This window comes from Neodiprion virginianus, chromosome 7 (genome assembly GCF_021901495.1).
Source record: "Neodiprion virginianus isolate iyNeoVirg1 chromosome 7, iyNeoVirg1.1, whole genome shotgun sequence".
Taxonomy (NCBI): Eukaryota; Metazoa; Arthropoda; class Insecta; order Hymenoptera; family Diprionidae; genus Neodiprion; species Neodiprion virginianus.
The window spans coordinates 5,770,127-5,787,083 of NC_060883.1; the positions used below are offsets into that span (position 1 = coordinate 5,770,127).

The 16,957-nt window shown below is 35.4% G+C and overlaps 2 protein-coding genes across 4 annotated transcripts in view; one reads left to right on the forward strand and one right to left on the reverse strand.

Annotated features, from left to right (window-relative positions):
• The window catches only part of LOC124308771 (zinc finger protein 2-like), a 91,730-nt gene that overhangs the window by 40,435 nt on the left and 34,338 nt on the right, over window positions 1-16,957 (reverse strand). Inside the window, exon 1 of one of the 2 annotated variants that reach the window (XM_046771803.1) lies at window positions 3,813-3,981. The exons of the other annotated variant lie outside the window; for it this stretch is intronic. The gene's annotated coding sequence lies outside the window, so the exon portion shown is untranslated. Of the gene's footprint in view, window positions 1-3,812; window positions 3,982-16,957 lie in introns of those variants that run through there. 2 annotated transcript variants of the gene reach the window in all.
• Window positions 7,914-12,857, forward strand: LOC124308768 (trichohyalin-like). 2 transcript variants are annotated; one of them, XM_046771794.1, is made up of 3 exons: window positions 7,914-8,063; window positions 9,840-11,200; window positions 11,270-12,857. In XM_046771794.1, the coding sequence occupies exons 1-3, from the start codon at window positions 7,961-7,963 to the stop codon at window positions 12,476-12,478; spliced, it is 2,673 nt and encodes an 890-aa protein (XP_046627750.1). In that variant the 5' UTR covers window positions 7,914-7,960; the 3' UTR covers window positions 12,479-12,857. The 2 variants fall into 2 exon arrangements, with proteins under 2 accessions (XP_046627750.1, XP_046627752.1); XM_046771796.1 differs by having other exon boundaries at window positions 9,840-11,171; window positions 11,241-12,857.

Here is a 16,957-nt window from a genome sequence, read left to right on the forward strand (position 1 = left end):
GCTCTCTGGAAACGGGAAACTGGAAAAGAAGCCACATTGAGAGAAATTTTTAGTTCCGGTTACCGCTAAGTCCTTAACTATTTTCATTTTTTACAACAATCAAAAAATACAGTTTTAGGTAGAAAATGAAAATTAGTTTTCTAGCTGTTACCGGAAACTCTAGTATCCGTTACTATTCTTTCTCATTACGATCACTGTTGCTATATTTTCTTGCAACTGTTGCGAAAATTTAACGCTTGTGCAACAATAAATTGACGTTAAAGCTTCATTCAAATTTACCAATCGTCATGTTCGTTATACGGTATCAGTTATAAATGTAAATGAAAATAATTGGCTCAAGTGTATTATATTAATTCTGGAACATATTACTATGCAAATACTACGTTACCGGTCAAATGGAATTATCAATGGGTAAAAATTGACTATCAATACATTTAGATTGATTCTGAACCATTCGATATTCCTAGTAATTTTACAATCTATGGTTTTTGACGAGCACCGTTGCGTTGGCACCACTGACCGAGGCGTAAAATTACTAGCGATATCGATTGGGTCAGAATTAGTTTAAATGTATGCAGATAATTAATAAATATTGTAAAATATTTCCGACGGTTTAACAATAAACATTGCTAACAAACGGAGTGCAATGTTTATGGCCTAACAGCCAAATGAAGGGGCGACTAATTTGCCGTTTGCGATTTCTACCAACGTTGCGAATTTCTTTTACAAGTTGTTTGTTATCGCAAACTGGTTAACAAAGCACCAACACCTGGCATACGGTTTAAATATCTTTGCACTCGTAAACATCTGAATTTCGCACACTTGGAAGAAAAATTATACAGCGTGAAATGTACCTGCGAGCGTAATGTTTATTTAAGAAAGTTATTTCAAACGTGTTTACTAATTGTATCCCGCTACTGACGAGTTTATTCTATTATATGTCGCCTCAATAGTCAATAGCGAGCGAATGTTATTAGTCGGGATGCACGCAGTCCGTTTGGATGAAACAACGAAAGAGCACCTCGGGACTTGTTATTGCTTGTTTCTTAAACATAGACGGATAAACACGTGCATGTTATTAGATAAAACAAGTAAACGTCTGGCTGAAATCGAATGCTACATTTGCTACCGCTAATCGATACCTACGTTTTGTACATACATTTATCTAAATTCGTTTGATGATGTTTTCTCATGTCTTTCGACCGTCTCGTGGCCTTCAGAAATCCAACAAAAATAAGGTTTGAGTAAAGTGTCAGTTCGTCGGTCCATCTTACAGTCCGTTAGTTGGACTCGGAAACGGGTAAAGATGAAGATTTTACATTTATAACATATTCTTGACACCTGGCAGCGTTTTTCAATAATATTTTACCGACTTATAACTCTATTCATAGGGGTGGGGATCAGCTGTGGGTTACTCGAATCGGGTATTTAACTTATGTCATCGAATAATGTTGATCTGGCAGTAAGTATAATGACTCTCCAGAAAGGGTAGAAAACTTAACGATAAGTGCGGATCCTTATGAATATGTACTTTACTTGATGACGGCATCACATTTCCGACGGTCAACATCGAATTGTCAATGTCGGCGCGATGTTCTAAACTGTCAAACTACAAATACACAACTGTCCTGAAACGTTTGGAGCCTTGACGAGTGGTAACAGCAGATCATAGTTTTGGTTGCGTCTGATTCTGCCAGTTTGGACTGATTTTACATTCAACAGGTTATTGTAAAGCTTACCTAAATATCACGGCGAATAAGGTTCATGGAAGATATGTTCCGTAGGCTTTGTAATAAACTGTTGAATATTTGAATAAGCATATCGTAGTAGTTGTAAATTAAAACGATTCATGATACGTTTATAGGATATGGAGAAAAAAATACAGTGTGTATACTAGGGTGGTTTTTACATCGATTTTTGAAAATTTTTACTTGGCTGCCCCCAAGATTGATTCCAAGTAACAGAATGAAAATTGTCTTCGAAGCACAGATTTCTAATTTCACCGTAAATCCTCGCGCAATGGCTGTGAAGTTTGCTATTTAAAATGCATTCAGTACATATTTCGTAGCAGGACTAATAGTTTGAAAAAAAAATTTGATCCTGTTAGAAATCAGTGAGCATTATTTCTAACATTCAATAACAATAGCATCGTCTATAGTTTTTTTTTGTGTCAACTGTACCCAATTAGAATTTGACATTTTTGTGAGTTTGATGGAAGTGGATAATTGACAGAAAACGCTCCATTGACGATGCTGATATTTTTACCAAACAGTAGCATCAACGTTGATTGATTTTGTTGAAGATAGAAATCAATATGAACGCTTTATCGACGATCCGTTATAGCGGAATCTAACTTACCAGCGGGGTAATCAAGATTACGTGCTTGATCGATTTATCCTCTATGCCAGTTTTTTTTTTTTAAACCACGCTATCAACGTTTACCTTTTATACTATTTCGTTAATCCGGTATTGAACTTTCCACCAAGATATATTTACGTTTATAAAAGACAACAACAGAGACAGTCTCTGAAAATATAAATGGATCTAGGTAGATTGAAATTTTGTCTCCATCTAATTTGCTTGAACTACGTATAATTTGTATATATATTTAGATCTATAAATTCTATTTCGATGGGTCAGATTAGACAGAGAGAAAATTTGGATCTAATGAGATTCATAATTCATTTATACCCGGGTTCCTCTTCCTGAAAAAGTTTTTCAATTAAATTTTTCACAATAATATGTAATTCAAGTTATTCATCAACACCAAATAATCGAAATAGTATCACAAGTTATAATAATTTGCAACAAAGAATAGTTAAACAATTCACTGCCATATATATTCTCCTTTTATTCAGTTAGCACTTAGCTCGGTATTTATGACCTGTAGTTGAATTTTACCTGCCGCTTGGCCTCCCTAACATTGTCGGTTAAATTATTTTGTAATCTTAGAGAAATTATTTTATCGATTTTTGTATAATCTGAAGCAAAACACTGTATGACCTCGAAAAAATTTCACACAAATGGTGTCGACAGATTAATTGTGTCGCAAAAGTAAAATGTTTATACCAAGTATATATCGAATCTTTTTTTAATATGCCAATTACTTTTGTATTTCCAATCAGAGGATAGAATTTCCTTTCCAATTTTTCTGAAAACTGCCTTGATACTTCACAGAGAAAAAGATTCGGTCAGATAAGCTATGGATTTGATTTTTCGGATGGTGACGCAGTTAAAAGACCAAACGACATTACCTGTAAGTGAAGTTCGACTGTAATTACACGACAAGCTCGTTCAAGGATATTGTAATGTAATGCTTCCTTGCATAGCAAAATCCAAAATTAAATATCAAATTTAAAAATTTTACACCGCTTGTATTGCCCTCTCCGTTCGTGCTTCAAGATCCTCATAATTTTTAAAGATCAGTAGTAAAATTTCAATCGTTTAAGAAAGGGAGGATACGACAACGACATTCTTGTAATTTTGCATACTTATAGTACCGAAGTGTCAAGATGCGAATAATAATGTCTCAAACCCATTGGACCCAATGATCAGAAATTTTTGACAAAATCTGTTGTCAAATATCTTGAACGTGCCATTAACACTAAACGTGGCTCGTGGCTCACCGGGTAGGCTGGTGGTCCAGTGTGCACTGGATAGCGGGTTCGATTCCCGTCGTCATTTTTTTTTTTTTTTCTAAATTATCTACATTTGTTACTAATTTTCTTATTCTTTAACGAAAAATCAAATTGATCAAATTAATGCTAACCAACGGATATTTCGTGATCTTCAACAACAAACGCGGATCTTACCTTCGCTTTGATTTTCGTTTGTAAAGTCGGGCTTGTTTTTGAAAATGGTAATTCTTAACTAACAATATCTCGCAGTCATTTACTCTCCTGGCTTTCAGGCCAGAGAACTTCGCCGTCACCTCTTCTCGGCTGCTCGACGAAGTTATCGCGATCTAGATCCAGCGAGTTTGCTCGGCGATAGTCAGTCGAGTACTACCGATTCTCAGGCAGAATAGTTAATCTCGGGCCCCCCGATTTTATGCGCTGTTGTGATTGGTTGAACCGCTTGCCTCGCGATTGTTATTGAAGCGGTTCATCGGGTTCACGTCAACAAGAGAGTCTGTTATCATACCTAGAATTCAAATCCACCGTTTTCAACTTCTCTCACGCCGATAAATATTAATGATAAATTGAGTGTTGATACAGAAATGTGATGAAAAAAAAAAACAAAAAAAATAAAAAAATAAAACGTTGGATGGCAAATTGATGTGTCATTTCTTATTTCCGTGACAATTTACAAACGTCAAACGCATGAACTCTAATTATACAACGTATTGCAAGTTTATATTTTCACTTTGCAGTCGAGGTTTCACACTTTATTTATCATAAATATTTTTAGTCAAGAATTGCTATTTTCAATAACAAGCCCGACTTCTTCAAGCGAGAGTTGAGCGAAAACAAGATCTGCGTTTGTAAAATTCATTGTGAAACACGAAATATCTGTCGATTAGCATAAATTTGATCATTTCTAGGCGTAAATAATGTGGGCATAGGCATTAAACAAATAGAAAATAAATGCAAACAAGGGGTAATTTAAAAAAAAAAATTGCTCCTCGTTTCGCGATATTACAATGTAAATTTTCGGTTGATATTGAAATTTTAGTCCACGGGACGAAACGAGGTTGAAGATAGCTGTAAGCTTCTGTGGTGGTTTCGCAAATTTTGGGTACGATCAACTATCTCTCGTTTACTGCTTACCTGGAATTGTATGAACTTATCTTGCTATTTACGCTATGTAAAGTACTTTTACCTTTACCGACCGAGCAAACTCACCCTCATATTTCGTTTATTAAGTAAACAAATGGCGGAGAACGGTTTAAATTTTGGCAGTTCGTCGCTATTTCGTAGCAAAATTTAGGAAAGCTGGTTATATCCTAAAAATCATCAAAAAATGTCTCGATCGTCGACATGTATTGAGATTTTGGCAATTTCTGCATTTCAGGAGCGACAAAGTCCATGGACGAAAGACTTTCCGCCATTGTTGAAACGATGATGAGTAGAACGAGCCATCGTAGGCAATTTATTTTACGTAGGATTCGTATTTCAGAATTATTTACACGCAACGGAAGGAAAAAAAAAAACAAAAACAACCGGTTAGTATATAAATTATAGGAAATTTTTGCCAGTTTAATTAATCACGTAACTATTTTCATCGTAAAGCGAGTCGGCAAAAAGATATTGTCAAAAAAATGTTTTTGGACACAATTTTCTCAATATGGCGGCGCGAGCGGCAAAGATACGAGTTGTCAAAGTGAAAATTCGAAAAGATCACGTCGAAATCTATAAAAATACCAATTTTCAAAACTTGTGGAAAATTTTCCAGAAAAAACTTGCAAATGAATGTACAATTGGCTGAACGTTTTTTATTGAAAAAATTATTATAATGAATAGTACTTTGTAATATCGAAGTATAAATAATTCAGTCACTGAATCTCAATGATACTATTTGATTGTCGTTTTTAGCATGAATAAATATTTTATGGTAATTATTGATATTTAATTGTTCTTGTCATACTTTTTTCTGAGCTTGTATTGGCTTCGCAAGATATCGATTCTTGTTTTCACAGTTTGGACAGATATTTGTGCAGTCGAGATATTCAAAAAATGTGGTGTAAGATAATAAGGCTGCGTGGTTCTTGAATAAGCTTGTGTAGTTGCGATAAGGAGAATCGAAACCTCGTCCCGGAAGATTTGCCATTAAACATGGAAATCGAAAAAGTGTCACAAAAAGTTGTATTCGCTTCGTATATCTCATTTTATCCTCGATGAAAATGAAAAAACTGCATACACATTACAAATTATGAATTTGAAGTTTGGTTTTATACCTAACGCGTCATCTTTCAATGCAAAAAATTAAAGGATCTAACTCTTTTACCGAATGAGACACAAGTTGCGAAGTATGTATAACAACATCGAACTTCGGGAGAGTGAGAATTTATCGTGGGGGAAAGAATTCGAAACAAATTTGAAGTGTCACCACGTAGGGCCAAGTTTCACGCCCTTCTAAGTCGGTTTATGGTTATATTTTAAGCTCGTGAGTTAGCTAACCGTTTCTTAGTTCATAAGCGTTCCACTAGGGTTTAGTAAGGCTTTTTAGTTTTGCAGCTTTTTCATCGACCCATTTGTGGATAGGAGAGTTTTCTTGGTCGGGGGAAAAAGAGCAGCTCAATACATATTACAGCTCTCTCACGTACAGGTGGCTCTTCGTTAAACTAAAAAATAAAGTTCACCAACCAAAAAATGTACGAGATCTCAGTTCTTGACTTTTTGATGTCAAAGCCAATACCGCATGATTCCAGTTATATTTTGCAAAGTGCGAAAAAATATGTCGAACAGTGTAAACTACGGAGTATAATATGCAAACGGAGAATTAAGAAACGTTTATTCCGAAAATATTGTTCGCCTTATATTTTCTGAACATTGTGCAAGTCGAAGACCATCGTAAACGCATATTGAAATTCGAATAACACGTGACTGGTTCGTACACCGTCATAATACAGCCTGAAACGTGTTTTGAATAGGCATAGCTACTTACAGCGAAACGATTTCTCGCCTTCCGATTAACTTACGGCTAACTGACATTACTGAATTACTTGATTAAACGCAAGAAACGAAAAATAAGTTATTTCAGGATACTTTATCAAAGCGACAATGAAACGGTTTCAGTGAAAAGAAATATGCATGATCATTTCCACAAACATAGTTGATGAAAACAAGTTTAAACAGGTAACGTCGTATAGCAGAAGAACAATAGTAATGATAATATTAATATAGTTTGTACGAAGATATGTAAAGATAATAAAAAATACTCTCAATGTGTTGAACACCCCGGAATAATAATAATCGCATTCCTTATGAGAATTGTGCATACTTACACAAGCACATAAATCCAGCATGTGCGTTGAATGTACACATGCGGTTTTCACCACCTGCGTCATATCGTGTAGCGCTGCAATCCGTTTGTGAGATCGAATACATATTTATAACACCATACGTAGCAAAAGGCTGAGAGAAAAGTTTTTCAACAGCAAAATGAAAAAAAAAACAAAAAAAAATAAAAAACAAGTTCCGGTATCTCAAATTAGTAGCAGGTTTTTGCAATTTCCCGTAAGAAATTTTTTCTGAAGCTTAATTACTCAGTACTGCCGGTTTAAGACGAGCTGAATTTTAGTATCCTGAAGAAATTCGTAGTTTCGGTTGAAGTAACGATGCAAGTAGTCATGTGGGTTCAACACGCCTTTTTTGATATTGAAAAAAGAATAGAAATTAACAAAATTTCGATACAGTCGAAGAAATAGAATGGTGGTGAAAAGGTTAAGAGGATTTATGGACGATCATATAATTTCATTAAAATTCCATAAGAATTAGATAAATACTCAATCCACTGAAAATTCGTAAAATTGTTTAGAAATTTTGATACCTTCACAGACCGAATGTGTTACGAAATTTTATAAATTGGTCTAATTTATAAAATTGAATAAACGGAGAATGAGCCAGAAGTATTTTAGAATATAACGATCCGGTTGAATGAAATTTTATTAGTGAAAGGGAAGATCTGTTTGTGTATGAATAATATAAATTATATTAAGTATGCAATGAAAAAAGAGCCCACTAATTACAGTCTCGATGATATTTAACGTCATTAAATTCATTGAGATAGAAAAACAAGGCAACAAAAACTTACAAGTAAAATAAGATCTTAATGTTTAATAAAGTACATGTTTATGCAACTGATGTGAAAATAAAAAAAAAATAAAAATAAAAATAACGGAAAAAATAGAATAGCATACCACGCTCGTTGGTCGTACACTGCTGACTAAAGAGGGGTATAAAATGATAATTGTACAGCAACAACGTCGTAGTCGCCTAGCGAGCCTGATAAGCTCGATATGAATAAACTAATCGTGTTACTTATTATCGGTACTTTGTGCCATCAACAGACTTCCGGTAGACCAAGTCACGATGAAGAGCACGGTCATCACAAAAGAGGCAGTGAGTATTTCGGCGTAGAGTCACATGGTTATGGACTATAGGGATAGGGAACGGAGATCAACTACCGTATAGATTCCTAAGAAGTAAAGATTCTTATGATAATAGTAATGATGATAAAATCACCGAATCTTAATTATAGGCGTGGATGAGAAGGAGATATTAAATCTTCAATGTCAAATCAGGTCCGTGGTTCTTCAGCGTGGAATTGCCTGCTTTTGACTGGAACTTTGCCAGCTTAAACATTCCAACGCATTTTCTTTTCATGCAGAAATAAAGAAATGGCATGAATTGTACGAATTTACTATTGCCATTTCGTAAAATCCGTGCCATGTCGAATGAAAATACATTGAAGTATTTTGTTCAGAATTGTGTACAGAATGGGGGTTTTGATATTTGAAGATATATAAGTCAACACCTTAACCTCTATGATTTTATCCTCAATATTTTCTAACGCAGTTCTACCAGAATCACCTTCAAATAAACTTGTTTTTTTTTTTGTTTTTTTTTTCCAACGTGTTTGTAAGATATGATTTTTTGAAGTTTTGTCAGCCGTAAAAACTGAGGAAAAACAGTATTTTTCGGATATCTGTATAATATCAGAATCTCTACTCAATATCAGGTTGAATAAACGAAAGTTTTCACGACCTTTTTATCACGATCTTTCCGAATAACGGCAAGAAAGATTTTTTTAAATTCAGAATAAATTTTTTCAATTGAAAACCGAGTGAAAAAAATTTTTAACACAGCTAGTTTGTGCTAATCACGATTTCGGTGAAACGTTGAGTAAATATTTTAAAACATCTTTCGGCATGGCACATCTAAAAGCACCAGAGATAACGCCACTGAAAGTTTTGGTAAATCACGAAATTAATTTTCAACGCGCGAGACATGTACTTCACCTGATTTTTTTGCATCGAATTATGTTACGATATTAACTTACACATACGGTAATTGTTATATGTCAGCGCACATTACTCGGACACTATTGTTGGAAAAGCCAAAGTGTTTCCGAAGTATTTGCATTTTGTAGGTATGTAATAACTATTGTAATCAAATAATTCAGTCGGGATAATCATCTGACATATTGAATGGAGGATGAAGTAAGAAAAACGGTGTAACGTTCGAAAGCTATTTGTTTTTCGCTCCCACCTAAAAAACTTCTTTTATAAAAAAAAAGGATTCTTGCACCGAAGCATATCTCTCGGATCCAATTTTAGAAGGTCACTCTTGGAATTTGGAGTTTTCCTATTTAAACAACACCGGGGAGTAACAGCAGCTACTCAGCCATATTTGATGATGAAAACTTGATTCTGGAAGCAATTGATACTGAATTAAAGTCTCTACAAGGGTGTATATTAAGCAAAATCTGTAGCTCAAACGGTTCAGCATTTGAGAACCTCAATCAATTTGATTTAAAAAATCAATTCTGAACGTCTGCAATGGCTAAATCGTTGACTGTATTCACTCCCTACAAAATGCGTTCAGGCTTAAGTCTGTATCATTGAATTATAACGAATAGGAGAATAGATCATAATTTGCATGTATTATTGAAGCAGAAAATTTCGAGTTCCGAGAGTGATCTCAACATCGGATTTAAAAGATATCCTTTGGCGAGGGTTCTTTCGTTACAGATGAGAACGAAAAAAAGTGTTGCTTCCAAACGACACACCCTAATGTAGACACTGGTCAAAAGCAAAGTGAAGTTGACCATATTCATAAGCTGATTGATGCATACTGTTGATAAATTAACGAAATAATGTCCATTTTATTTTGCAGTTTGTAGTCGAAAATCAGGCGATAGAGTGAGATCAGACTATGAAGAAGGGTTAGCAAGAGAAGATGACACGGACATGTATGTGGAAATGGACGAAAATCTAAAAGTGGAGATGAACCTGTGGCAAAAGATGAATGACGAAATGGCCGAGGATATCAGGAGGGATCTGGACAATCTGGATGTAGATCTGAAGAAGCATATAAAGGATGAAAAGTACCCGGAGATGGAGAAAAATGTGGAAGAGGAGAGTCTAGAGGAGGAAAGGCGTAGGGAGGATGAGAAGTACCGGGAGGCGGAGATGCGTGTGAAGGAGGAGTATCTAGAAAAAGAAAAGCATCTGAGGAGTGAAAAGTATGACGTGATAGAGGATTACCAAGATACGATGGAAGACGACGAAAAGGAATATGGTAAAACACAGATGAAGGACCAAGAAAAGGATCAAAGACAAGAGATGTGGGATGATGCTATAATGGAAGAAGACCAAAAGGAAGAAAAAGATGAAACAGATGAGAACGACCAAGAAAGGGAGAAAAATCAAAAGAAGAAAAAATGTAACACGAAGCAGAAAAGCCAAGGCATGGAGACAAATCAGAAAGAAGAATATCAACATAAGGAGGAAGGTCAAGGAGAGGAAAAGAATCAGAAAGAGGAAAACCAACACAAGGAGAAAGGTCAAGGGGAGGAAAAGAATCAGAAAGAGGAAAACCAACACAAGGAGAAAGGTCAAGGGGAGGAAAAGAATCAGAAAGAGGAAAACCAACACAAGGAGAAAAGTCAAGGAGAGGAAAAGAATCAGAAACAGGAAAACCAACACAAGGAGAAAAGTCAAGGAGAGGAAAAGAATCAGAAAGAGGAAAACCAACACAAAGAGAAAAGTCAAGGAGAGGAAAAGAATCAGAAAGAGGAAAACCAACACAAAGAGAAAAGTCAAGGAGAGGAAAAGAATCAGAAAGAGGAAAACCAACACAACGAGAAAAGTCAAGGAGAGGAAAAGAATCAGAAAGAGGAAAACCAACACAAGGAGAAAGGTCAAGGAGAGGAAAAGAATCAGAAAGGGGAAAACCAACACAAGGAGAAAGGTCAAGGAGAGGAAAAGAATCAGAAAGAGGAAAACCAACACAAAGAGAAAAGTCAAGGAGAGGACAAGAATCAGAAAGAGGAAAACCAACACAAAGAGAAAAGTCAAGGAGAGGAAAAGAATCAGAAAGAGGAAAACCAACACAAGGAGAAAAGTCAAGGAGAGGAAAAGAATCAGAAAGAGGAAAACCAACACAAGGAGAAAAGTCAAGGAGAGGAAAAGAATCAGAAAGAGGAAAACCAACACAAGGAGAAAGGTCAAGGAGAGGAAAAGAATCAGAAAGAGGAAAAGAATCAGAAAGAGGAAAATCAACACAAGGAGAAAGGTCAAGGAGAGGAGAAGAATCAGAAAGAGGAAAACCAACACAAGGAGAAAGGTCAAGGAGAGGAGAAGTATCAGAAAGAGGAAAACCAACACAAGGAGAAAGGTCAAGGAGAGGAGAAGAATCAGAAAGAGGAAAACCAACACAAGGAGAAAGGTCAAGGAGAGGAGAAGAATCAGAAAGAGGAAAACCAACACAAGGAGAAAGGTCAAGGAGAGGAAAAGAATCAGAAAGAGGAAAACCAACACAACGAGAAAAGCCAAGGAGAAGAAAAGAATCACAAGGAGGAATACCAACAGAATGGGAAAAGTCAAGAAATGGAGTCAAAGGATCAGAAGGAGGAATACCAACAAAATGGAAATAGCAAAGGAATGGAGACGAATCAGAAGAAAGAGGAATACCAACAGCATGAAAAAAGCGAAGGAATGGAGAAAAATCAGAAGAAGGAGGAATACCAACAAAATGGAAATAGCAAAGGAATGGAGAAAAATCAGAAGAAGGAGGAATACCAACAAAATGGAAATAGCAAAGGAATGGAGACGAATCAGAAGAAGGAAGAATACCAACAGAATGGACAAAGCCAAGAAATGGAGACAAATTACAAGAAGGAGGAATATCAACAGTATGGGAAAAGCCAAGGTATGGAGACAAATCAGAAGAAAGAGGAATACCATCAGAATGGAAAAAGCCAAGGACTGGAGACGAATCAGAAGAAGGAGGAATATCAACAGTATGGGAAAAGCCAAGGAATGGAGACAAATCAGAAGAAAGAGGAATACCATCAGAATGGAAAGAGCCAAGAAATGGAGACGAATCAGAAGAAGGAGGAATATCAACAGTATGGGAAAAGCCAAGAAATGGAGACAAATCAGAAGAAAGAGGAATACCATCAGAATGGAAAAAGCCAAGAAATGAAGACGAATCAGAAGAAGGAGGAATATCAACAGTATGGGAAAAGCCAAGGAATGGAGACAAATCAGAAGAAAGAGGAATACCATCAGAATGGAAAAAGCCAAGAAATGGAGACGAATCAGAAGAAGGAGGCATATCAAGAGTACGGGAAAAGCCAAGGAATGGAGACAAATCAGAAGAAAGAGGAATACCATCAGAATGGAAAAAGCCAAGAAATGGAGACGAATCAGAAAAAAGAGGAATACCATCAGAATGGAAAAAGCCAAGAAATGGAGACGAATCAGAAGAAGGAGGAAAGAAAACAGAGTGGAAGTTCTAAAAAACAGTGAGTAAATGATTCAGTGGTTCAGAGGGCAATGCATACAAAGAATACTGCTATTTATTGAAATTTGGCACCTACTCTCCGTCGAGAAGACTGATGTACTACCATGGAAAGCCTCTTGGTATCAATATTGGCTATATTGCTTGTCCATAATGAAAATAGAATGTAGGAAGTAAGGAATGACCGATATAGAGTTACAAGAAATTGCATACTGACTGTGAAAATGTAGAGTTAATATCTTCTTCTGGAATGACTCATACTATTAGACTGCTATATTAAAAGAATCACAATATTTTGAAATAATTGTATTTGTAATAGACTCAAATAACGAAAATTTGTTTGATGCTTTGTAAAGAGCGGAATAAATCTTGCACGTTCAACATAAAGGCATTACAATTTTTTTAAACCATTATAAATAATTATTTAAATAAAAATAAAATCAAAAGTAATAAAATTATTTAAAGTATTATTACCTCTCTATCTAATAAAAAAGTTTCAAACAAATGAACAGGTAGAAAAAGATTATAATAACAATAGTAAAAAAAGACTATAATAACAATAGTATAAAAAAGATTATAATAACAATAGTATACGCATGAAGTTGGCGGTGGGATGAGATCCCGAAAACAAAACAAAAAGCATCTAGCAAACCCTTTGACAGCTGTCATCGGCTGTTTATGACAGTCTTTGACAAATATCTTTATAGGTATCTGTTTCTGACGCGCAAAAATGAACATACAAACGAAAATTATCAATATTTCTCACAACTTATGTTATTAAAAATAGTTTTAGAAATATTTTTAGAAAACTCTTTATTTATCTCTATCACTTTTTCACACTTCCAATCACGCAATAGTAAATAATATTGTTTTTAATCGTACTGTACTAACTCTTGCTCATCGAGATTATAATATTTCAGACACATATACTATGATCTCGTATTATTGTAGAAATGTCTGTTACAGTACCTCCATATCCCTAAATTTGTACATTTTATTGTAATTATGGATAAGTAATAAAACAAGCATTGACACCAAAAGTCTTTCCATGTAGCAAACACTAACTGAACTAGGAACATTGCCAGAAGCATCAATCTTCTACGTTTTCTAAAAATCAGCCGATTTCCGTTAAGTTGATATAAGAGCTGACGCGTTTAAAGTACTCACAGTATATTTTATAGTGTCAGCACTATTATACAATTTAAAGGAGTATAGAACTTTAACGTAATTAGAGGAACGACGGAACTACCAAGGCCACATTGACTAGTTTTAGGAAGTATTTCTAAACGCAGGATAAAACCGCCACCATGCCGAAAAGTGGAAGATCTTTGTTAATCATCGAGCAACACAAATCCAAGAATGCACGAATAAGAAATGATACTACATCTCATCAGCAGACAATCCAGCTGATATCGTTTCAAGTATGAACCGCTCCAGCGTCAATCTGGGGCAGCTTATCGACTCAAGAGGTCATGGAGACAATGACTATTCTACTAAAATTGGTTTAAGGAGAATGCTTTACGAGAGAGATTCACGATCTCCAGATGGATCACAGCGATACACAAATGTAGCGCCACTCACGATAGTGGGCGGAATATTAGTTATTGCACGACCGTCTTTCGAACAGAAGCACCTGATAATCTTATCCTCTAAATATCCATAAACCAGGCTCATAAATGTTAATGAACGTATTAGATTATTGCATGCTGGGTGTCAGTCAGTCATGGCATTAATTCGAACTTAATGTTTGCCATTTTCATTTAGGAATACAGTTACGAACATTCTGAGGAGGTGAGTCAAATCACGCGTTACGCTGTTTGTTCTTTTAATTAGTGTGGTATATATTACGCAGGACCATTTCTGATAAAATAATGACCTCGTAGTCGAGTTACAGTGCAGGTGGCATCGTCACAAAGGGGCAAATACTGTGGGCGCTACAGCAGTGCTCAGATATTATTTAGATGAAGGCATACTTAAAAATAAAAGAAAATGAATAAGTTTAGAAAATGAATGAATATACTAATCCCCGCAAACTCATTTCACAACTATTTGATCGCCCCCAACCTTCTAACTTTTCCAATTTTTATGGAAATTGTGCACAAGTCACACTACATGACCTTAATCCTTGACTTCGATATTAAAAATCACTTTCCAATATATTATTATTATTATTATTATTATTATTATTAACGCATCCTTTGAGAGTTAGATTTTCCAGATGTGACGGTCCGGTAAAATGACACTTGCGCATGCGCTTAGCTGAAATGATCTATTCTACACACTAGGGCTTGACGCCTGCGCACTTTCCGATAAATTAATGTTTTTCTCCGTATGCGTAAAGTTGGTGTGTAAAGGGTCGGTTTCTCATGATGAAGTTAACTTTTTCCTATAGTGAAGTGTCCATTATTACGAGGTATATTTTCCATTATGCTTTTCTGCTGGAGATTTCTAACTTGTCCGTTACGAAGAAGTGTTCGCTGTTGACGCGTATTACCATTACCGGCAAACTCTTCATGGCTACTTTTGTTTTTTTTCTGCTGGCTGCTTGATCGAAAGGCCGCACTATACCTCGCACGTCTTTTGATTGTCGGTATGGTGAAATAGTACTACTACAATAAAATATTCTTCTTACATTACAGATGTATGTGATGCGTAAATAGAACCGTCTTCTCTGTTTTCTCAGGATAACGCAAGTACTGTGAGTATTAGTAATTGCTTAAATAATTATTGACTGCAATAAAGACCGATGGTGGACGAACAGTCATGTTTTAACGTCAATAGCTGCGTGAATAATCAGTATACGAAACAATTTTGATATTTCTGGGTAAAATTTGTGAATATAACAATGTTTATACAGTTGGCATACATTAGGATCGCTTGTTGGATAGGTTAATTTATGGCTACTCACACTGGTTCTTATTGGCTAAGGCGCCATTATCGTACAGTGGTAGCGCAGGACACCAATTCTTCTAAACTGGTTCGCATGACTAGCTACTTTTTTATATCTACCTTGCTTATAGTATAACATCTATAAAATTACCTACCTTTGAAATGTTCTCGCGTATCACACCGAATAAATATGTTACTTGAATAAGCAATAACATTATTATTAAAAATTATGGCTTGGCCAATAATTGACTCAACCTCCTAGCAGATATATCAACCCATTACCGAATTTGAACGAGACTGCCTGAATAAATACTTCGAATATTCGAGATCAGACTGTAGAAAACTGATCGACTGTGTACTTAGTCGATTGCTGATATGATAGTCAACAGGTTCTTGAGTGCAGAATCTATTGACGCTCAGCATCCGACATTATGCATACTTTCAGCGGACAAATGATGTATGTATAGCATAGTATAAAAACTTTGGTGGAAGATTTCAATAAATATGGGATCAGTAGTGACAATAGAATTGATGAAAATGTATTCCAGATTCTCCACCAAAATCTTTATAACATCTGTTAGCAGATGGTAGTACCAATTCACAGTATCTGCACTGAGTCTTCAGTCACTCTGAGGAAAAATCCTTGTCGAAGAATCTTCGTGCTGTATTCATAGATGCCATATCATTGATGATGAAATTCGTAATGGAGAAATAATGCACGTGGCGAAGAAAGCGTTTGACGTGATTCATGGGTAGTTTACATATGATAAATAACCATAAAAAAATAATTATCGTTTCATCAATATGTAGAAGAGAAAAATTTGCAATGAAGAAACTGTTTAATAAAAACAAGGTTGAGAAGCGAAATGACTCACAATAATAACGTGAGAATCAACACCAGCAATTATAATAATGATTCCCCCACCGTGTATACTACAGACCAAGGAAAAGATGAAATGTTATAGAAAGTAAGTTGTAAGCAACTGATAGCGTAGCCATCAAAATACTGGCCAAGGTGAGTGATTTAAATGAATTGAAAAACATGACGCATACAGATTTTATATCGGTGTTGATAATAATAAGATACTGAAATGAAAAGAAGACAGACGATGGATCCTAATTATGCAGTGAAGGATATCGTTGCAACTAGTTTAGCCTAATGCAGTTATGTTTTCTTTACAAGAACATTTCGTTGAGCAGATAATACACTTTTAGTAGTATGAAAAAACTATTGGGAGTCATTTAGACTCATCGGGTGTTTATTATAGTATACCCTCCAGAATACCTAATTACTGCAGTTTGTAGCTTCATTGTTTGAGGCTGTCATGGATAAATTGCTTTCATACCTAAGTATAATCAACTGCAGATTGTTCAATTTTAATAATTACGATTATTGATCGAATTATTCATTTTCTGTTGTGAAGTAATTTACCTAAATCGAGTATATTATAATCAAAAGTGACTTTCGAGTGTGACAGACACCTTTGATTAATTCGTGTACAAGAAGTAAAACTTGAACAGCAAATTGTGGAAAAAATAACATTTGTAACAAAAACAATAGATCACCGACCACTAACTTCGCCATTTGATTCAGATTC